Here is a 23892-nt window from a genome sequence, read left to right as displayed (position 1 = left end):
TAGTTTCTCAATACACTTTTCCTGAACTGAAAGGGGAGTGGAAAACGGATTAGATTAGATTATAAAATTTTTGGCACATGGCCAAGCGCCGGAGCCGAGCGGCCATTCAGCGCATATACTATATCCTAAGAATAAAAAAAAGTCACTGTCGCACAAACAAACATACAACCAATCTAACATACAAATCATTCATTCATAAAAACCAAACAAGAAACCTAAAACAATTAAGAGAAAATTACAATTCATAAAAAAGACCAATATTTTTTAAAAATGTCATAATTTGCTCTGCCTGAGCACCTTCACCTAAAATACTGGCAAGAGTCTTATTTGCCAGCAAAGAAGCTCTATGTTTCTTTCCAAAATGAGGGCACTCCACCAAAATATGCACCACAGTCAAATCCACATTACAGGTGGAACAGCGAGGAACCTGCCTATCCGCTCCACTCGTCATTAGATACCCGTGAATATATTTAGTGTGGCCAATATGTAATCTAGATAAAACTATCTCAGACCTTCTATCCATCCAGCTATGAGGCCAAGGATGAACAGAAGGCCTAATCGACTTTAACCCTCTTACGCCGATTGGGCGTATTAAACGTCGAATCAAAATGTCTCCCGTATGCCGATTGGATGTATTATACGTCAACTCAAAAAAGTTTTTTTTTTAAATTCGCAGAAAAATACTTATAGCCGAAAACTTTTGAATCACGTGCCTTAAGGGATGCTGGGAGTTCACGGATCAAGGCGTTGTTTTGTTTACAAGTGCGAATTTCTTTCTTATCATAAGCACTAAAAAGTATCAGACACACATCTCAAAAATTATTTTGTCAATTTGACATAATTTTTGCACCATTTTAAATTAGCCCTTACATGGAGTATTATATATGAAAATGTGCAAAATTTCATGTAGAATACAACAACAAACACTCATGATTGTAGCTTTTATCAGTTTTGAAATATTTTCATATAAATAACGACAAGTGCAAAAATTTCAACCTTCGGTCAACTTTGACTCTACCGAAATGGTCGAAAAACGCAATTGTAAGCTAAAACTCTTATATTCTAGTAATATTCAATCATTTGTCTTCATTTTGCAACAAATTGGACGTCTCTACCACAATATTTCAATTTATGGTGAATTTATGAAAAAACTTTTTCCTTATGTCCGCGCAGTAACTCTTCTGAAAAAATTTTTCGTGCGATTGTCGAAATGTTTGCACCATTTTAAATTTGCCGTTACATAAAAGTTTTATATATTGAAATGTGCGCAATTTCATGCACAATACAACTAAAAACAACCCATGGTTGTAGATTTTATCAGTTTTGAAATATTTTCATATAAATAACGATGTGCCAAAATTTCAACCTTCGGTCAACTTTGACTCTACTGAAATGGTTGGAAAACGCAATTGTAAGCTAAAACTCTTATATTCTAATAATATTCAATCATTTACCTTCATTTTACAACAAATTGGAAGTCTCTAGCACAATATTTTGATTTATGGTGAATTTATGAATGAAAAAACATTTTCCTTACATCCGCGTGGTAACTTCCGAAAAAAATCAGACATTTTTTGTTGCGATTGTTGTAATGTTTGCACCATTTTAGATTAGCCGTTACATAATGTTTTATATATGAAAATGTGCGCAATTTTTTGTAGAATACAACTAAAAATGATTGAAGGTTGTAGCTTTTCTCTTTTTCGAAATATTTGCATATAAATCACGAAATAGAAAAAAAACCACGTTTGGCCAACTTTGACTCTACCGAAATAGTCGAAAAATGCAATTGTAAGCTAAAATCTTACAATCTAGTAATATACAGTCATTTATCTTCATTTTGAAACAAATTTGAAGTGTCTAGCACAATATTTAGATTTATGGTGGATTTAAAAAAAAACTTTCTTTCCCTCCGCGCACCGATTCGTGGCCACAAATCTCCGAAATGGTTACGTCGCATTCTCCTAATATTTGCTCCTTTTCTTATTGGGCACTTTATAGAGTTTCATATATGAAAATGTGCGCAAATTCATGAAGAATACAAAAAAAAAAAAAAAAAAAAAAAAAAAAAAAAAAAAAAAAAAACAAAAAAAAAAAAAAAAAAAAAAAAAAAAAAAATTGAAGGTTGTAGCTTTTCTCATTTTCGCAATATTTGCATATAATAAAATATACATATCAAAATTTCGACATTCGGTCAAATTTAACTCGTCCAAAATGGTCAAAAACTGCAAATTCTAAGCTAAATCTCTTACAGTATTGTAATATTCAATCATTTGTCTTCATATTGAAACAAATTGGAAGTCTCTAGAACAATATTTAGATTTACGGTGAAATTTTGAAAAAAAAAAAATTTTTTACGTCCGCGCTTTATGAATTCATGCATCATTTTGTGATAATATTTTGTGTGTGTTGCTTTGATTGTTTTCCAATGTGTTATATATCAAAATTATCGGAATTTAGTGTACAATACAACGAAAAAAAGTAACTCGTTAGCTTTAAACGTTTTTCGCACCGCTCAATTTGAATACAATTATGTACGAATTTTTTTTTTCGCTACCATATATCGCATTATTTATATATGATAATGATATTTTTTTCATTTGTGATGGTTGCATACTAAAAAAAAAAAAAAAAAAAAAAAAAAAAAAAAAAAAAAAAAAACTTTAATCTCGAAAACTTAGCGCGCTGTGATTTTTTGAAAAAATTATTTTTCCGCTTCCGCGCTCACTCCAAACCCGCCTCTGCATACGGGAGACGTTTTGCTTTTTAGGGCTTCCGCGTAAGAGGGTTAATTTAACCCTTAAACGCCGAAGCAGTATTTTAAAAATCGTCTCCCGTATGCCGGCAACATTCACGAGTGAGCGCTGAAGTGGAGACAAATTTTTTTTTTTTTAAATTACAGCACGCTTAGTTTTCAAGATTAAGAGTTCATTTTTGGCTCCTTTTTTTGTCATTGCCTGAAGTTTAGTATGCAACCATCAGAAATTAAAAAAATATCATTATCATATATAAATATTGGGATATATGACAGCACGAAAAAAAAAATCAAATATAATTGCTGTGAGCAAAACGGTTAAAGCTAACGAGTTAAGTTTTTTTTGTTGTATTGTACACTAAATTGCAATCATTTTGGTATATAACACATTGTAAAACAATCACGGCAACACAGAGAAAATATTATCACAAAATGATGCATGAATTCATAATGCACGGACATAAAAAAAAAAGATGTTTTCAAAAATTCACCATAAATCGAAATATTGTGCTAGAGACTTCCCGTTTGTTGCGAAATGAAGGTAAGTGATTGAATATTAATAGACTGTAAGTGTTGTAGCTTACAATTGCAGTTTTTGACCATTTTGGTCGAGTTAAATTTGACCAAAGGACAAATTTTTTCTATTTATCGTTATTTATATGTAAATATTTCAAAACTGATAAAAGCTACAACCATGGATTGTATTTTGTTGTATTCTACATGAAATTGTGCACATTTTTATATATAAAACTTTATGTAACGGCTAATTTAAAATGGTGCAACATTACAACAATCGGACGAAAAAATTTATGATTTTTTCGGAAGTTACCGCACGGACGTAGGGAAAAAGTTTATTTCATAAATTCACCAAAATCGAAATATTGTGTTAGAGACTTCCAATTTGTTGCAAAATAAAGTTAAATGGTTGAATATTACTAGAATGTAATAGTTTTAGCTGACAATTGCTTTTTTTACCGTTTCGGTCGAGTCAAAGTTGACAGAAGGTTGAAATTTTGCCACTTATCATTATTTATATAAAAATATTTCAAAACTGATAAAAGCTACAACCATGGGTTGTTTATTGTTGCATTCTGCATAAAATTGCACACATTTTCATATATAAAACTTTATGTAACGGCTAATCTAAAATGGTGCAAACATTACGACAATCGGACGGAAAAATTTCTGATTTTTTTCGAAAAAGTTACCGCGCGGACGAAAGGAAAATGTTTTTTTTTCATAAATTCACCATAAATTGAAATATTGTGCTAGAGACTTCCAATTTGTTGCAAAATAAAGGTAATTGATTGAATATTACTAGAATATAAGAGTTTTAGCTCACAATTGCATTTTTTTACCATTCTGGTCGAGTCAAAGTTGACTGAAGGTTGAAATTTTGGCACTTATTGTTATTTATATGAAAATATTTCAAAACTGATAAAAGCTACAACCATGGACTGTTTATAGATGTATTCTACATGAAATTGCACACATTTCCATGTATAAAACTTTATGTAACGGCTAATTCAAAATGGTGCATACATTACGACAATCGGATGAAAAAATTTCTGATTTTTTCGCAAGAGTTACCGCGCGGACGAAAGGAAAAACTTTTTTTTTTCATAAATTCACCATAAATCGAAATATTGTGCTAGAGACTTCCAATTTGTTGCAAAATGAAGGTAAATGATTGAATATTACTAGAATATAAGAGTTTTAGCTTACAATTGCATTTTTTGACCATTTTGGTAAAGTCAAAGTTGATCGAAGGTTGAAATTTTGGCACTTATCGTTATTTATATGAAAATATTTCATAACTGATAAAAGCTACAACCATGAATTGTTTTTTGTTGTATTCTACATAAAATTGCACACATTTTCATATATAATACTCCAAGTAACGGCTAATTTAAAATGGTGCAAAAATTATGTCAGTGACGAAATAATTTCTGAGATGTGTCGCTGATGCTTTTAGTGCGAGTAGAAAGAAATTTGCGCTTGCACGCCTGGGTAACGATTGTAAACAAAACAACGCCTTGATCCGTGAGCTCCCAGCATCCCACAAGGCGCGTAATTCAAAAGTTTTTGCCTAGTAGGCCTATAACTATTTTTCCGCGAATTTAAAAAAAAAACTTTTTTATATCGATGTATATACGTCCAATCGGCACCCAACAGACAATTTATATCGACGTTTAATACGTCCAATCGTTGTTAAAGGGTTAAGATTATTATCTAAAGTAGACCAGTGGGCCTGCCACTGGTCTCTACAATAAAATCGAAGGGTACTAATGGAATGGAGCTAAAGAGGAAATCTCAAAATTAGCAATAATTAGGCTTCGCAGAGGAAAAAGCTATCATATGGTCCTTGGGCCAATCCCTACATTTCTCATATCTAATTTCTATATTACACTCTGTACCCCTGCGGCCAGTACAAACATTATGTTGATCTACCTCAAATTTAAGCATCCTGCTTACACAGTAATCATTCCTGGATAAACTTTAGTTGATTTGCTTCCAGTGGAAGATGACCTAGGAAGATTAAAGTTACAGTACCGTGACAGGAGCAAACAGCTAAAATTCACAAAATACCAACAATTGCCTATACAGCATGGAGAATTCTGTCTAGAGCTAAAACATTCAAACACACCTGGTGGAGAAAAGATGAACTAGACAGTCTTCAGGGTCAGCCAAGCAATCTTCTTTTGTTTTAATGCAGACTCACTTATTGACGCGGAGATATAAGCTAACTTTAACAGAAGGTAAGATTCAACCCAAATAAATGACCTAAAACAGATCGCACTGATTTTATCATTATTATAAATACTATATGAGGCCTGAAGAACAATACAGGCAGTCCCCGGGTTACGACGGGGGTTCCGTTCTTAAGATGCGTCGTAACCCGAAAATCGTCGTAAGCCGGAACGACGTTCTTGAAAACATGTCCACAGGGAAAATTTCACTAATTTGCAATTTTTCTTAGGGCCGTATCTCTAAAATTATCACTAATTTACTTTTTTCATGTGCAACACTGTGTATTCACAAATTACTGTATATTTTCATTAAAATTCAAGAGAGAGAGAGAGAGAGATTACATAAAACCATTAAATTTGTTGACCATTGTATGGCATTGTTAAGCTCCGAGTGTCACTGGAGTTATGAGGTAGGGAAATTGATACAGAAAAAGACAAAGGGAAGAATTTTCTTTTGAAATTAGTTATCGTATTATTACTACTTCTATTATTATTATTATTATTATTTGAAAATATAATAAACACGTGCATCTACCATAAAAATTCTCTCATCTCAGTAAGAAAGAGGAATTATCCTTGCATGTGAAATGGAAAGGTCATTTTCATCTCTCTAAAATACGACCATTATGAATTTTGTAATTAAAGTTTTATTATTATTATTATTAAATAACTGAAATTATCAATAAACATTTTACATACTAGTACCATAAAAATTCTTTCATCTCGGTAAAAGAGAGAGAGAGAGAGAGAGAGAGAGAGAGAGAGAGAGAGAGAGAGAGAGAGAGAGTGTTTATCTCTCTCTGTTCTCTCAAAAATACTTATAACACTTCCAGCAAAAGAGAGGGAGGGAGTTACCACTATGACACATTATTATCTTGTGTGGCAAGAGAGAGAGAGAGAGAGAGAGAGAGAGAGAGAGAGAGAGAGAGAGAGAGAGAGAGAGAGAGAGAGAGAGAGAGTTAACCTTAATTAAAAGTGACATGGATAGATTAGTACGAATTGTATTTCTTTAAAATACTATCACATATGAATTTTGTAATTACAGTTATTATTATTATTATTATTATTATTATTATTATTATTATTTGAAAGTATTAAAAACAAATAGTACAAGTACATAAAAAGTCTCGAGTCAGTAAATGAGAGAGAGAGAGAGAGAGAGAGGGGGGGGGGGGGGGGGGTTTGGGGGGGGGGGGTGGGGGGGGGTTTCATGAACACATGATTACAACACTGCAGCTCTTCCCCCTCCTGGCTGTCACAGAACTTGATATATCTGACAGTTTTAGTACCTGGATCTTAAGAAAAGGTTACTGAAAGAAGACTGGGATTTCCTTCATTCTTCCATAATTTTTTAAATATAAGCTAAAATCTTACTAATTCACTATGGTATTTTCTTTAATGAATTGATATTATTGCTGTATCAATTAATATTAATATAGTAAATCATTTATTTATCATACAAAAAAACATACATCTTTGTAGGAGAGAGAGAGAGAGAGAGAGAGAGAGAGAGAGAGAGAGAGAGAGAGAGAGAGAGAGAGAGAGAGAGAATTATTTTTATTATGTGATATCATTTCAACTTATTAAACTTACTAATACAGTATTAATCAAAATTAATATTTGAAAATTAGTAAATCATTTTTGTATTATAAAAATGTATTTAGTCATGAAAATAAACATCAAAATACACTAATTAGTGATTATTTTCGTTGGAAAATACAAAGAGAGAGAGAGAGAGAGAGAGAGAGAGAGAGAGAGAGAGAGAGAGAGAAACTGTGCTAAACTATAAAGGATTCTTATCATAGTATGCGTTTTTTAAAAGCGTCGTTAACTCGGAGCGTCGGAAGCGTCGGCGTCGTAACCTCGGAACAAGCGTCGTAACCCAGGGCGGATTTTTCAATGAATATTTAAGAAAAAGTGTCGTAACCTCGGAACGTCGTAAGCCGGACTCGTCGTAACCCGGGGACCACCTGTACCTAACTTCTGTATGGTATTTGTTGAAACTTTCATTCGATGTTTCTCAACAGTAAGATGAGAGTTAAAAGTTATACCTAGAATAGTTTAACTCCAGACTTATTCAGCAGTCTCATCCACCAGAAGAGGAAGATGGAGTGGAAAACCTGTATGAGATCTGTTAATCACCAGTGTTTTCATTTTACTGGAGTTCAGCCTCATATCCCACTCAGCAATCCATTCACTAATCCAGTCCATGTTCTGACTGAGGCTGAGGGCAGCTTCATTCTTGTCAGTGGAGACTTTACTACAACCACAAATGTTGCATCATCAGCATGCTGAACAATCTTGTTTTCCAGGGCAACAACCATATCACTTGTAAACACTAAAAATAACAATAGACCAAGAACACTACGCAGTGGAACTCCAGATGCAATAGGTCTAGGTTCACTAAAGATCCAATCAACAGCAACATATCCGCATATAGCCCACAGCAATGCACACCTAGAAAACCTAGTTCTTGGGCCCCAAAGGAGACATTTGTTTGTACTTACATGATTCTGAAGAGAGAAGTACTACTAGCAAATCCTTCTATAACTGCCACAGCCATCAAGAAAAAACACCCAGAACTCCTGAAGGAGGTCTCCTGAATGGACCTCAAAAGGCCTACTTGTCGTGTCACCAATAAGCCCTTGTTAACCATAGCAATAAAGAAGAAATGGCTTAATTTCTGTAATAAATACAAACACTGGACCTCTGAGCAATGGCAGAAAGTGATGTTTAGTGATGAAAGCACTTCAGATTGGTCAGGGGTGCCTTCAACATCATCCACATCCAAGTTATGTGTCCTGTTATGTGGCATTCCCCCATTAATGGTGAAAACAGTGAAGCACCCTAACAGTGATATGGTTTGGGGTGCTTTTAGTGGAAATAAGGGCACAGGCATGGCGCACTTTCTTCCTAGGAATATAACAATGAATTGCAGTAATCATATTGATTTTTTGAAGTAAAATCACATGTTGGTGATGTGGGGTAATCATGAGAGTGGCACTTTTAAGCATGATGGTACCCTTGCCAACAAGTCAAAAGCTGTGAAAAACTTCTTTGTGGACAAAATTCCTCAAACTTGAACCTGATCAAGAATGCCTGGAATAAAATTTAAAATAAAACACAATAAACCGACCGACCAACATCCAGGCCATGAAGGAGGCACTGAGGAAGCTTTGGATCACCATGGATGCCTCCTACTTCTCCAACCTCGCAAATTTGATGCCCAGGCGACTTCAGACAGTAATCAAGAACACGGGGAACATGACCGACCAAGTACTAAGTGTAAAATAAAAATGAAAATAAAACACATGAAAGTTACATTTAAAAAAAAAAATAAAGCATTTTCTATTTTTTTTACCCAAAATGAGTCAATGTATAGATTTTTGCAGGCACTGTAGTAACTTAAAACTAAAACGCATAAACATACCTGACAAAAGAAGCGTACTTTACAGCTATCTTTAAAAAAAAAAGAATGCTCAACCATGGCATCATGTGATTCAATACTGAACAGGCACCAAGCATGAGGGAGATTTCTGAAGAACAGCTGCATGTACTGCTGAAATAATTCCTCAACACCCCTAAAATAAAATAAAATTGAAGAACAATTAGTAAAGATATGTCAGCAGTTGCTACGATTGGTAACATTACCCTAAATATTAACTATTTATGTCAAGTTTTATTTCATAAGTTTAGACTTGGTAAGTTCTCTTGCACATTATGATTTTTTTGCTATTTAATGGGTGACAGACATGAGTACCATAATCATATCTTTCTCTAATTGGCTACATCAAGGAAGTATCAATGCACTCAGTAACAGAGCATTTTCTTTCCTTGTCGAACTGCACATGATCAGTTGCCTTTTTCAATGATTATTGAGTGCTTGCTATGAGCAATGCTTTCCCAACAATACAAAGATTTCATTGCAGTGCCTACTGCATTGCAGGTGCTGTTACTTTTGTGTACACTAGTGCTGTGTATCTTTTGTATGGGCCCATCTTGTCCCAAAAGGATGTGGATAGTGTAAACCCCTCAAAAGCAGCTTGCAACCATCAGGAGAATAGAGGCAAAGTAATCTTTCACATGTATCATGGAGGAGTATAACAGTGCCTGGCCATTCTGTTGACACCAAAGATAGAGAATATTTTAGATTTTACATTTTTCCCTATAAAAAGAACAAATTTTTGTATATGTAACAAAAAAAGGGGAGTTCACTTTTCTCCAGTTACTTCAAAGTGTTATAATGTTTACTGTGTTTAAGCAAAATAAGAAAATGAAAGTGATACACATGTCATTTGGTAGTGTACTGTATGTACATACAGTACACCTATCAATTGTGTGTTGCATAGGATTAAAAAAAATATATTTGCTTTCTTTCATACAATTTTTTGAAGTGTACTGTTCCAAATGGTTAGGCAAAATGGGAAAATGAAAGTGATACCCATCTTATTCGGTATTGTACTGTATATACAGCTACACATGAGAAAAAATGAAGTTAACTTTTTTCACAGTGTACTTATACAATATATTCTTTACAAATATGAGAAAATAAGCTAGCTAACTGCTTTTTACACCAAGCTCTCACTTTAAAGTGTGATGGTTGATATTTATAACATATTTAGTGTTTAAGATTATGCAATATAGGAGTAAGAGTAATGCTGGTATCACACTAGTCATTTCTTGCTCGCAGTTTTGGCCAGCATCCAGCCGATGCTTGCGAGCAAAAGTGTTGTATCGTCACACTAGGACCTTGTGGTTTCGAAGAGCAGTAAGAAAAAGCAAACAAAACTGATCAGCTGTTATCATGGCGCCCAGAAATTGTCGGACTGTTGCAAGAGGTGCTGCAGTGATGTGTTTTCTCAGAATCTTACGTGAAAGAGTAACAAAAAACGTTTGTGGGTTCGAGAGTGGCTCAGGAAAAGAGAAGCCAAAGGTCTGAGAGTACGTCCTATCAGCAGCAGCCATCTTGTTTGTTTATACTACGCGGTCGCTCGCGGTTTGTGCTCGGTGCTTCCCGTCCAGTCGGGAAGCCAAAATCTCAAGTTAAAAGCTCCAGTTTTCCATTTTTGGCACCAATGGCTCGCTGCTGGAAAAAAAAGGCCTAGTGTGAGGCCACCTTAAGGAGTTCCCCTTTTACATCTGTAGTTTTATTTGACATTGTCCTTGCCTCTGTTAATTTGTAAAATTCAAGGATTTCTGTAGCATCTTCTTACTAATTTTAACAGGAGCTGATGTAAAGGTGAACAAAAGAATACCAATAATAGAGCCATCTTTGCAAAAAGAAGTGGGTAAAGTGGAGCAAAACAAACTGAGTTGTTTACAAAGCTGAAGAAGACTCTTCTGTATCATGGTTGAAATCTGTAAAAACTAAAGGGGAAAATGAGGCTGTAGAAAACAGTACATCCGCAGACTAAGACAATGAGGCAATAGATGCCTGAGACTGCGACATACCCAAGTCCTGTAGCTATAATATCACAGGAAGCTTCAAACTACTGGGAAGGAGCAGGTGATGGAGGGGTCTCATATCCGCAGATGATCGATTTTCGTGGGAAAAAATCTGAAATTATCTATCTACATGTATTCTGCAGTTTTGGAACTGAGATGGGGAACATTACAATTGTTATGAACAACAATTTTGTAGTCGACCTAGTGAAAAGAAAACATGCAAAAAACATCAAACGGTGAAGGGGGACCCTTGTGGGACACTGGAGTTTTTGGGTGGGGGGAAACAGCCTCGGATGTTCACAGCATCCGACTCTCAATTCCTGGTGTAGAGGCACATTAATGTACGTATTTACGGTATTGTTACAGTTGACCCTTTACTCTACATACATAAGTTTGACCCATTACTTTGCATACAAACCTTTGACCCGCTTACTCTTACATACAAAAATGATTGACCTGTTACTTTGCATACAAGTTTGACCTAGGCTAGCCTAGGACCCTTTACTTTGCATACAGAACTTTAAACCACTACTCTACATGTAAAACGACAGACTAGCCTAGGCTACCACTAACCGACATTACTGATAAATTAGATGTTAACGGTGAATAGGGTTGTGTGTGCTGTCAGTAAGAACATGGCGGAACGGCACTTCGTACCTTATCTGCATATTTAAATATTTTTGGCAAGCTCGTTTGTTCTGGCAAGAGATATTGTTTCGCTGTGCGAGCTAGCCTCAGGGGTTACAAAGAATTAGCCACTCTACATAAAAAAGGACAAGGCTAGCCTAGGCTATAATTCCCCTCATAACTGTAACATTAAACACCTTACTCGTTACCACAGACTGACCTACACTTTACATACAAATGGCGGCACCATGCATGTACCTACGTGCCAACTTAGGGCCGATAAATCTGTTCGAACACGTGCTTCGGTATTGGCTTCGAACTAACCGAAACACTAATTTAGGCTAACATAAAAATTAATATACAACTTACCTTATTCAGTGTCGCTGCTCTCCGACGACCATGAAGGCATCAGTCTCAGCCCCTTTGAAACAGGCGGGGATCACGCAACTTGCTGGGAGAAGGTCCTGGTCTACTGTTTCGGACCAGGAAATTAAATCTGAGATGGGGATGTCGGGTGGCTTTTGAGCGGATACACACTTGATCAGATTCAGAAATGCCCAAAATGGACACGGAACATCATGTAGATACAGTACATAGAAAAATAGCCTTCGTAAAGTTCTTTCTGCGTACCGTGTTTCAGAGCGTGCTCCATTATAGAACACGCCACTGCGATCCTATAGTGTTCATGTGTACATTCGGGCTGTCTGGGCTAACGAAGTTAATGCTGTGGTTCACTACATAATGAGTGAAATAATGATCCTGGACTTTGGTGTACGTCTTCCTGCAATCAGATACGATTGTGGTTTCTGGAAGCATGCTATCAAGCAACACCGGGAGCAGAGTTTCAGCAGAACGGTCACGGACCACCTTGAAAAAGGTCTCGCGTGTCTGTTGGTCAATGCCACCGAACACACAAGATCCATCCACCTTAATGCCACGGTTGTACTTCCGTTTCCCAAATTTAGATTTGTCGATCTCAACAATATGACTAGGACCACCAATTTTCTTATTATCAGAACACAGGATTTGGCAACATATCTTTCAACAATAATTATACCAATCCACCATGGTGTTAGGTGCTAGAGGCGTAACACAATCTCTCACAACATACTGTGGGGTTTTCTTAGTGAAACAAAATACAGTAGAGCCTCAGTTCTCGACGATAATTCGTTCCAGAAGGAGCGTCGAAATTCGATTATTTCGAGAACTGAATCAAGTTTTCCCATAAGAAATAACTGAAAATGGATTAATCCGTTCTTGACCATCAGTTATTACCTAACCTTGCCTTTTTATACAATACATTACATGTAAATTACAACTAAATAAGTTAAAAGTTAAATAAATATCATGTTAAACGTATATTTATAATTTTAAATGTGTAATATACAGTATAAAAGAAAACTACCCTGTGTCCAACTGATTGTTGACCAAGCTCCATAGGCTACCTAGGTAAATAGTAAGTAGAACTAGTGTAGTGGGTAGGCATAAAACGTGTTGCTAACATAATAAAAGCATTGAAAAGCAAGTCTAATTATTACAGTAAATTAATAAACTATTAAAATTAAACCCAATCTATATTTATCAAAAACTTGCAAAAATTTGCCTACAGTAAGTCGGCATTTAAGGATGTAAACAAACCATAGCGCAGCCCTGGTGGTTTATATCGGGACTATGGTAGTAAAGAAACCATATCTCGCTATAAGCCTAGAAACATTTACATTCGATATTAATTTATGGTAAATCTTTTACGGAGTCGACTGCAATACTGTATACAAAATCGCTTGAAAATTATCTTTCAGTAAATGTAATGTTATGATACTAACGATTTTGTTTCATAAATGTCCTTATAAAAAAAGGTGCGTCTTTTACGGCAAATTGTCCAATATCAGGGCTGTTTCAGCTTCTTGGCTTTGGACCATTATTATGGTACTGCATGGTACATATATACGTACACATAAGTAAAAGAATCTTCTTAATGTCTTTAATTACTATACCATTACATACCAGCATCTCTTGAGTTTAATATCAAGCTAACCTCATTTTTTTTTTTTTTTTTTTTTTTTTTTTTACGAGGACGCTGATACGAAGCATACAGATTGCGTTCGTTACCGCGGCACGCGTTGCATATGTAAACTGTGTCACTACCAGACCTCATACGTAAACATTGACGTCTTTTTACAGTAGACATAAAAGAATCTTCTTAATTTCTATAATTATTCTATACCATAGCAGCTTCTCTGATTAAGCTAAGGCTAACCTCCTCTTTACCAGCAAGCTTAACAAAGATTAAGATTGCGTTCGCTACCGAACGGCACACGTTACGTATGTGACAGTGGTTTCACTACCAAATCTCACACGTAAACAATGACGTATTTTTACAGTAGACATAAAAGAATCTACTTAATTTCTATAATTAATGTATACCGTAGCGGATTCTGAGTTAACCTAAGGCTAACCTCTTCTTTACCGGCACGCTTAAAAAAGCTTAGATTGCGTTGCTACCGAACCGAACATGTTACGTATGTAACTGGTTTCACTACCAAATCTTACACGTAAACATTAACGTATTACAGTACGACATAAAAGATTCTTCTTAATTTCTTGATTACTACGCCACTTAATATGGCATAGTAGCTTCTCTGATATAAACTATGACTAACTTCTTCTTACCGGAAAGCTTAAAAAAGGTTAAAGATTGCATTTCGCTACCGAACCGCACATGTAACCTAGTACGTAACATTGCCTTCACTCCAAACCTAACACTTAAATACGTATTGCATTTGCTACTGAAACGCGCGTCTCAAGTGTGAGCATGGTTTTAGAATATGTGTACGTTGATACCACCGAAAAAGCAAACGAAATGTGCGCAAGGTGTACAAGACACGACACATGTTTGAATGTTTGTAAACATTAGTTGCGACTTTAAACAATGCTGAGTCACTGAGTGGCGTCACCAATGTTACCAACCGTTTTGCTAAATTATGCTAGTCGGTCCAAGCAAGAATTTATGCCAAATATGGTGCAATTTTGTGCCAGAATTATGCTATTAATCTATCATTATCTCATTTCTCTAATACATTTGAGCTAAAACGACGATGTAATGGAAATTTAAAACATTTATATATTTGGTGAAATGATAAAAAGTGACGAACAGACAATATTATAACTAATAATTTGATGATGTTAGGAAACTCGTAATAAAACACCATTTTTCTTTAATAGATCACATACGCAATCACTAGTACACTATTTGATATGCAATCACTATTATACTATTTGACAAATGTGTGAATATCACACATACAAATGTGAAGAAAAACAACAAGTTTTACTTATTTACTGCATCATTATCATGCACTCAGAACCATTTTTCTTTAACAGGTCACATAAACAATTAATAAATACTTGAAAATGTGTGAAAAATTACTTCAAATATAACATTTTGTTATTTACTGATATTTCCTGAAAAATTAAAACTAAAAAAAAAGGTAAACAAACAAACCAGTCTCTACTCAAGAAGAAAAACATACGTACTTATTACTTGATCATTATCATGCCACTGAAACACTTTTTCTTTAATAGATCACATACACAATGAATAAATACTTGAAAATTGTGGTAAAATCACTTCAGACATAATTAAAATTTTGATTACTGAAAAAAACAAAACTTAAAAAAGGAAAAAAAGTAATTCTTTACTCATGAAGAAAAAACATTATTAACACTTTACTGATTGTTTGTCATGCCACTGTGGGTATTTATTTATATTCACAAAATTTAACATTCCTTAGTTGGGTTCAAACTTAGCAATTAACTCATTTGTTAGTGCTGCTTTTGAGGCAATTTCACTTGAAGATACATTCACTATAGCTGTGTATGAAATTGAGGAATTTTCTGCATTTTATTTAAAATTTTAGTGAAAATACATTCTAAAATTGTACTAGAACCCTAAGTGTGAAAGAAATTATGCTAAGCTCCAATTCTTGGGTCAAATTATGCTAAAAAACATGAAATTATGCTACATTTGGTAGCACTGGATGACGCCAACTAGCGGCAGCTGGCGGAAACAGTTTTGTTTACAAACATCATATGGTCGGGGGTCGGAAACTGGTTTTTTGGTTGAAAACAGATACAAAGTTTATTGGAAATTTAGTGGCGAAATCCGATTATGTCGAGTTCTAATACGGTCGTGAACCGGGTCTCTACTGTATCAATATAATAATTGTTTCGAGAGACAACCGCGATTTTTCAAAAAATGACCCATGCCGGACTGATACCTTCTTTCCGCACTTGCTATTTGTACACCGCCACATGTATATGGGCTGACATGTATATGGGCTGGTCCAATCTTTCATGAACCGTCAGTTTCCTGTGTTGCACATTGTACATAAACCTGAATAATCACCAAGTAACCCTTCTCTATAAAGCCACTTCATAAATTCATCGGTGTTGTGTAGAAACTCGATCACAATGTTAATATACAAATGAGTATAACTATTGAACTCGTCTGCAGAGACACTTGAAGAACAATACTTCGTGTATTCTATCCTTGATGGCGGTGAACTACGGAAAGAATGAATTCTTGGAGAGAAGGTATAGGTGTATGAATCATATTCATCAGACACGTGTTTATTGGTTGGTAGTAAATTAATCCATGTCCCTTGAGAATGACCTGGGTCAACCTGATACAGGATTGGTTTGCTTTAAAATTCCCGCAATGAGGTCGGGGCGACGTACAGCACCTCACTGAGGCCATCTCAAGAACTACAGGAGCTCCGACCTCTGTGTCACCATTCACATCAACTGGGTACTTGGAAAAATTTATGTTTTACAGGAAATATCAGCTGATGGCAAATTGGTGTAAAATGGTTGTTTAAGTGACTTTTTGGGTAGATTTTGAAATGCTGGACAACTTTTATTTTATGGATTTTTTTTATTTTGGATCATAGTTTAGGAGCTGTAGGCTGTTCGCGCAATCGATTTTCGTGGGGAAAAATCTGAAATTATCTATCGACAAGTATACTGCAGTTTTGGGATTGAGACTGGGAACATTATATATGAACAACAATTTTGTGGTTGACCTAGTGAAAAGAAACCATACGAAAAACATCAAATGGTATAGGGGGACCCTTGTGGGAAACTAGGGTTTTTGGGTGGGGCGGAAATGGCCTCAGAAATTTATGGCATCCGAAACTCTCAATTCTATGCATTTTTTCATTTGGGATCATAGTTTAGGAGCTATAGGTTCTGTCTGCGGATATGCAAACTATCCCAGGTGACTCCCAACACAGCTGGGAGGGAGATAGTTGATTTGGAAAAGGTAGAGGGTTCTTGCATCATGTCCCCTAGGTAGACAAATCCCCTGCCTTGCACTTCCACAACAAATCCATAAGAGATGAAAGCTTTGGCTAACAGAAGACGCTGCTGAGATGGCAGCCAGATCTGTATGCACAACACTAGAAGTGGCACAAGAGGATGATCCACTAATACAAATAGGTACAGTTGTCAAAGTGACAAATATGAAGCAGTTGAGGGGAGAACTAAGTAAGAGGAAGAATGTTAATGTCAAAAATGGAAGGAATAAATGTTGACAAAGGGCAATTAAATGATAAAACCATTGAGGTACTAATGCATGGTTCAGAAACTACTGCAGTAACTGGAATACGTACTATGTACGTCTATCATTCCTTGATAACTCAACCAGGTCACACACATTAACAGTAACTCACTATATGAGAATTAATGTCAAATTCGAGATGGTAAACAGCTGAAAGATAGGTGGCAATGGCACAGACTTCTGCTCTAAGTCATACCCGAGTTCCCCAGCAAAGGAAAATAACTCGCAAAATTATTAATTCTAATCACATCACTCCTTACTTTCTAACAACAAGAAAAAATAATAAAATTGCACACTACCCCTTCTGGTAACACCAGTGTGACCATTATGTCCAACCAAATACATTCAGTTTACACAAAATTCATTTGTACATAACATAATGCTTCTAACTTTGCTTACAAACATAAAACAAGCCCAATACTGTACTGGAGAAACACGGCAAGAAATATGTTATTTTCATGATAAAATTTACATATATACTCAAGTAATTACATAGCTTATGTAGTTTCAACTTACGCAGAAGCTAACTTTTAAAATTTGCAGTATGGTACTTCTATTGTTTTAGTGTAGGTGACTAGCCCGGCCCACTTTTGGGGAAGAATAGGTACAACTAAGCTGAGCTGAAGAGCTCAATTTGTCTGTTCCTTTGTCCATGAGAGGGGAGGGAGGGAGGGCTCCATTTCTGTAATTACTTGGTAAATACGTACATATAAATCTTAATTTTCTCATGAAAATACATTTTCATACATAACTTACTAAGTAATTACATACCTGAATCCCACATTGGCATGAGGTGGGATACATAAACTTATTCTACTTCAAACATTCCGTAATGGTAATGAATTTGAAATAGAAAAGTTACTAGCATTGACAAAAAGCTTGTTGTAACCTTACCAGTAAGAGGGCTAATGCAAGAAGACACTGCCCCTGGTTACAGCTCAACAAGCCAAAAACATTGATCCGTACAAGAAAATGCAGTATTTCTTATAGTAAATTTTGATAATTATTATCAAACAAATTGTGAGCAATGGTCTCTGTAGGATTCCATGAGTCACAAGATGGGAAGACTGAGCTTTACAACCTTCATTGCAAGCAGAAACATGAAAGAGAGTACATGTTCGAGTTTCACCTCTGACATTCGCTTGCTTTTACATCTTTTTCTTTGTTTCAGCAAGGTTTTCACCATGCCAAAGAGGAAGACTATCATAACATCTCGCTAACATATAGAAGAAGAAAACTGACTCTAATAAGAGTTCAGGAGATCATAATATTGGCGATATTAGCAGTTAGTGAAGGAGAGAGTGTTGCGTAAGAAGGAGTACTCTGTCTCACCTGACGCAGGGTACGATCTTTGAGCTAAGGGATCTTCATTTATGATTAAATTATGATAAATAACATAGTTTTGGCTTATTCATACCCAAAAAGGTATATAAAATTCATAATACATAATACTGATTTATTTAAATTCTTTGTAAAAATACAAAGAAAATCTTTGAACGCCCGTATCTCAAAGCTATACTTACTGACCTTCAAATTCTATCTTCTCCCTTAGTTTTAAAGCTATAGCATTGAAATTTGGTACATAACTTAGAAAGACATTATGGAACAATCAAATGGAGCACTATATCCAATATTTGTCCCATTTTTTCTTAATTTTTTTTCCTAATTTATAAGGTTTATTTTTTACCATATAATGAAAAAATTCATATCTAGCAAAAAATTATGATTTCTAGAAAAAAACTCCATTTGATTGGGGTCTACATTAGGTCTATACGTATAGAGCAGTCATCCCATGTCTTAATATTAATATTACGTATCAATGGAGGAGATAGAATTTGAAAAATGGTTATTTTCGGGATGTAGTCGGATGCCAGTATAGCTGAGCTGTGGGGCACCTCTACTTAACCCTTAAACGCCGACTGGACGTATTTTACGTCAACATTTTTTGTCTCTCGGGTGCCGACTGGACGTATTTTACGTTGACATACAAAAGTTTTTTTTTAAATTCGCAGAAAAATACTTTTAGGCCTACCAGCCGAAAACTCTTGAATCACGCGCCTTGGGGGATGCTGGGAGTTCACGGATCAAGGTGTTGATTTGTTTACAATCGTTACGCAGGCACGCAAGCGCGAATTTCTTTCTTGCCACACTAAAAAGTATCTGTGACACATCTCGGAAATTATTTCGTCACTTTGACATAATTTTTGTACCATTTTAAATTAGCCGTTACATGAAGTATTATATATGAAAATGTGCGCATTTTTAAGTACAATACAACAACAAAATACTCATGATTATAGCATTTATCAGTTTTGAAATATTTTCATATAAATAAAGATAAGTGCCAAAATTTCAACCTTCGGTCAACTTTGACTCTACCGAAATGGTCGAAAAATGCAATTGTAAGCTAAAACTCTTATATTTCAGTAATATTCAATCATTCACCTTCATTTTGCAACTAATTGGAAGTCTCTAGCACAATATTTCGATTTATGGTGAATTTTTGAAAAAACTTTTTCCTTACGTCTGCGCGGTAACTCTTCCGAAAAAAATCATACATGCGATTGTGGTAATGTTTGCACCATTTTAAAATTAGCCGTTACATAAAGCTTTATATATGAAAATGTGCGCAATTTCATGCACAATACAACTAAAAGAACAACCCATGGTTGTAGCTTTTATAAATTTTGAAATATTTTCATAAAAAAAATGATAAGTGACAGATTTTCAACCTTCGGTCAATTTTGACTCTACCGAAATGGTCGAAAAACGCAATTGTAAGCTGAAACGCTTATATTCTTGTAATATTCAATCATTTACCTTCATTTTGCAATAAATTGGAAGTCTCTAGCACAATATTTTGATTTATGGTGAATTTATGAAAAAAATAACATTTTATGTCCGCGCGGTAACTCTTCCGAAAAAATCATACGTGCGATTGTGGTAATGTTTGCACCATTTTAAATTAGCCGTTACATAAAGTTTTATATATGAAAATGTGCGCAATTTCATGTAAATACAACAAAAAATAATTGAAGGTTGTAGCTTTTCTCATTTTTGAAATATTTGCATATAAATCACGATAAATAGAAAAAAAACCACATTCGGTCAACTTCGACTCTACCGAATTGGTCGAAAAATGATATTGTCATGATACAATAAAGTTTTATACATACCTACCTGACAGATATATACTTAGCTATAGACTCCGTCGTCCCCGACAGAAATTCAAATTTCGCGGCACACGCTACCGGTAGGTCAGGTGATCTACCGCCCTGCCCTGGGTGGCAGGACTAGGAACCATTCCCGTTTTCTAATCAGATTTCTTCTCTTCCACCAGACTCCTGCGGGGAGGCTGGGTGGGCCATTAAACGTATATATCTGTCAGGTAAGTATGTATAAAACTTTATTGTATCATGACAATATCATTTTTATACATTCAACTTCCCTGCCAGATATATACTTAGCTGATTAGCACCCATTGGTGGTGGGTAAGAGACAGCTAACTACTGAAATAGACAGGTAAACAACATATGTTGTAGGTATTAATAAACCTTGGTTCCTACCTGATTAGGCGGAAGACTTCGTGGCTATTGCCCAGGAGTCTGCTTCGCCTCAAGAGCCTCAGCGAGATATTGATCTATGGCTAAGAGTTCTTGTGGGTCTGCCAATGGGGTCTTATCCACTTACTCGGCAGAGCCTAAAGGCCTTTGTCATAGGGTGCTATTCCACTAACATGACAATACACCTTGTTCAAGGAGCACAACAACGATCCCGATCACCTGATCCTAACATTCATGTTAGTTCTAAGATTGCAAGGAGTTATCCCCAAACTCCCTACAAACAACCAATAACTCGAAATTTAAATACACGTACATTTATAACAAAACACAAAAAAAAAATTTTTGTGCCCTCCTACTAGCCATACATACCCCTGGTCCCCTACCAGCAATGACACCAGCCGCCAGTGCGACATCAGCACGCTTGCTAATAGGAAACCAAGCACATATCTGACAAGAGGGTTTATGTACATTTAAGATAAAATATTTAAGGATCAGTCTTTGCTCCAAGTCCCAGAACTGTATCTGCTGATACAAATGGACCGAGAGAGAAGCATTTCTCATAGGTCACTTTCACATCCTTCAGGTAATGAGACGCAAAAACTGAATTGCATCTCCAATATGTGGTCTCAATGATATTCCTTAGAACATATTCTTTTGAAACGCCAGCGACGTTGCTACTGCCCTTACTTCATGAGTCTTAACCCTTAGAAGACAGAAGGATTCATCCGGGCAGTTCTTGTGCGCATCAGTAATCACGCTTCTCACAAAGAAGGCTAAGGCGTTTTTAGACATGAGTCTTTTGGGGTTCTTCACAGCACACCAAAGACCTTGTTGACAGCCTCCCATCTGCTTCTTTTTCTCTAAATAAAATTTAAGAGCTCTAACCGGACAGAGAGACCTCTCTATCTCTCTGCCTACCAGGTTAGATAGGCCTTTTACCTCAAAGCTCCTGGGCCAAGGTTTTGATGGGTTTTCATTTTTCGCCAGAAATAATGTCTGGAAAGAACAGATAGCCGCATCTCCTTTAAACCCCACTTTACAGTCCAGAGCGTGCAATTCGCTCGTCCTCGTGGCCGTCGCGAGAGAAAACAGGAATAAACATTTCCTAGTGACGTCGCGGAAGGAAGCAAGATGTAGAGGTTCGAATTTGTCCGAGGCAAGGAATTTCAGGACCACGTCCAGATTCCAGCTAGGTGTTCTCGGAGTCCCTGATTTCGAAGTCTCGAAGGACCGAATCAAATCATGGAGATCCTTGTTCTCTGCAATCTCTAGCCCTCGATTCCAGAATACTGAAGACAGCATACTCCTGTATCCTTTGATGGTAGACACAGAAAGGTGCGATTCCTCTCTAAGAAAAAGGAGGAAATCGGCAATGTTAATTATAGAGATACTGGAGGAGGACAGCTTCTTATTCTTACACCATCTCCTAAAGACTTCCCACTTCGATTGGTATACTCTTCTCGTTGAAGATCTGCGGGCTCTAGCGATAGCGCTTGCAGCTTTGCGAGAAAATTCCCTCGCTTTGACGAGTCTTTCGATAGTCGAAAGGCAGTCAGAGCGAGACCGGGGAGGTTATGATGAAACCTCTCGAAGTGGGGTTGTCTGAGTAGATCTGTTCTGCTTGGCAGAGACCTGGGGAAGTCAACTATCCACTCCAGTACCTCCGTGAACCATTCTTGGGCTGGCCAAAATGGGGCTATGAGGGTCAACTTCGTGCCCTTTGAAGCCACGAATTTCCTGAGTACTTCCCCCAGGATCTTGAATGGGGGAAAGGCGTAGGCGTCTAGGCCCGACCAATTCAGGAGAAACGCGTCGACTGCAAAGGCTCTTGGATCTTCTACTAGAGAACAAAAGATCTCTACTCTTTTGGAGAGGAACGTAGCAAATAGGTCTATGCGAGGCCTCCCCCACAGGGACCACAGACTTTGGCACACTTCTGCGTGTAGAGTCCACTCTGTGGGGAGGACCTGATTCCTCCTATTGAATGGGGGAAAGGCGTAGGCGTCTAGGCCCGACCAATTCAGGAGAAACGCGTCGACTGCAAAGGCTCTTGGATCTTCTACTAGAGAACAAAAGATCTCTACTCTTTTGGAGAGGAACGTAGCAAATAGGTCTATGCGAGGCCTCCCCCACAGGGACCACAGACTTTGGCACACTTCTGCGTGTAGAGTCCACTCTGTGGGGAGGACCTGATTCCTCCTGCTTAGCCTGTCTGCTCTCACATTTCGTATCCCTTGCACAAATCTTGTGAGGAGAGTTATACCTCTTTCCTCTGTCCAGGTTAACAGATCTTTTGTTAGCTGATAGAGGGAGAATGAATGAGTCCCTCCTTGCTTGCGTATGTAAGCCAGAGCCGTGGTGTTGTCCGAGTTTATCTGAACCACCTCGCCTCTGACTACCTCCTCGAAGAATCCTAAGGCCAGGTGTATGGCTACTAGTTCTTTGCAATTGATGTGCCAGGACACCTGCTCCTTTGTCCAGGTGCCTGACACCTCCCTTGCTCCTAGCGTCGCTCCCCATCCCGACTCCGAAGCATCGGAAAATAACACTTGGTTGGGGTTCTGCAGGGCAAGTGACACGCCTTCGTTCTTCTTTAGAGGAAGGATCCACCACTTTAAGTGATTCTTCACCTCCTGTGGAATCGGGAAAGAGTCTGAGAGTTGCCCCGTCTTCCAACTCCAAACCTTTTTCAGGAAAAACTGAAGAGGGCGAAGGTGAAGCCTCCCCAGAGAGAAGAACTTTTCTAGCGAGGACAGAGTCCCTAAAAGGCTCAAATACTCCCTCGCTGAACTGTGTTCTCTCTCTAAGAAGCTCGAAATTCTTGACAAGCCTCGAGTGATTCTCTCTTGCGAAGGAAATACCCGAAAACCCCGAGAATCCATCTGAATCCCCAGATAGACCAAGTTCTGGCTGTGGATCAGTTGCGACTTCTCGAGGTTCACGAGTAATCCCAGAGATTGTATCATATTCCGTGTTATCATCAGGTCCTCCAAGCACTGGTTCTCCGACTTGGCCCTGATCAGCCAGTCGTCTAAGTAGAGGGAGATGTTTATTCCCTCTAGGTGAAGCCATTTTGCTACATTCGCCATCAGGTTGGTGAAGACCTGTGGAGCTGTAGACAGGCCAAAACACAGA

At 36.9% G+C, this 23892-nt stretch overlaps 2 protein-coding genes across 2 annotated transcripts in view; one reads left to right on the top strand and one right to left on the bottom strand.

The window, feature by feature from the left end:
• The window catches only part of LOC135217703 (26S proteasome non-ATPase regulatory subunit 12-like), a 431722-nt gene that overhangs the window by 232069 nt on the left and 175761 nt on the right, over nucleotides 1–23892 (top strand). The gene's annotated exons all lie outside the window — the stretch shown is intronic.
• The window catches only part of LOC135217684 (uncharacterized), a 214439-nt gene that overhangs the window by 111658 nt on the left and 78889 nt on the right, over nucleotides 1–23892 (bottom strand). Inside the window, exon 3 of the mRNA XM_064253654.1 lies at nucleotides 8936–9086. Coding sequence (XP_064109724.1) covers nucleotides 8936–9086 — 151 coding nt within the window. The remainder of the gene's footprint in view (nucleotides 1–8935; nucleotides 9087–23892) is intronic.

This window comes from Macrobrachium nipponense, chromosome 19 (genome assembly GCF_015104395.2).
Source record: "Macrobrachium nipponense isolate FS-2020 chromosome 19, ASM1510439v2, whole genome shotgun sequence".
Classification (NCBI taxonomy): domain Eukaryota; kingdom Metazoa; phylum Arthropoda; class Malacostraca; order Decapoda; family Palaemonidae; genus Macrobrachium; species Macrobrachium nipponense.
Note: the sequence above shows the minus strand (reverse complement) of the source record. Positions and strands in the feature narration are given on the sequence as shown.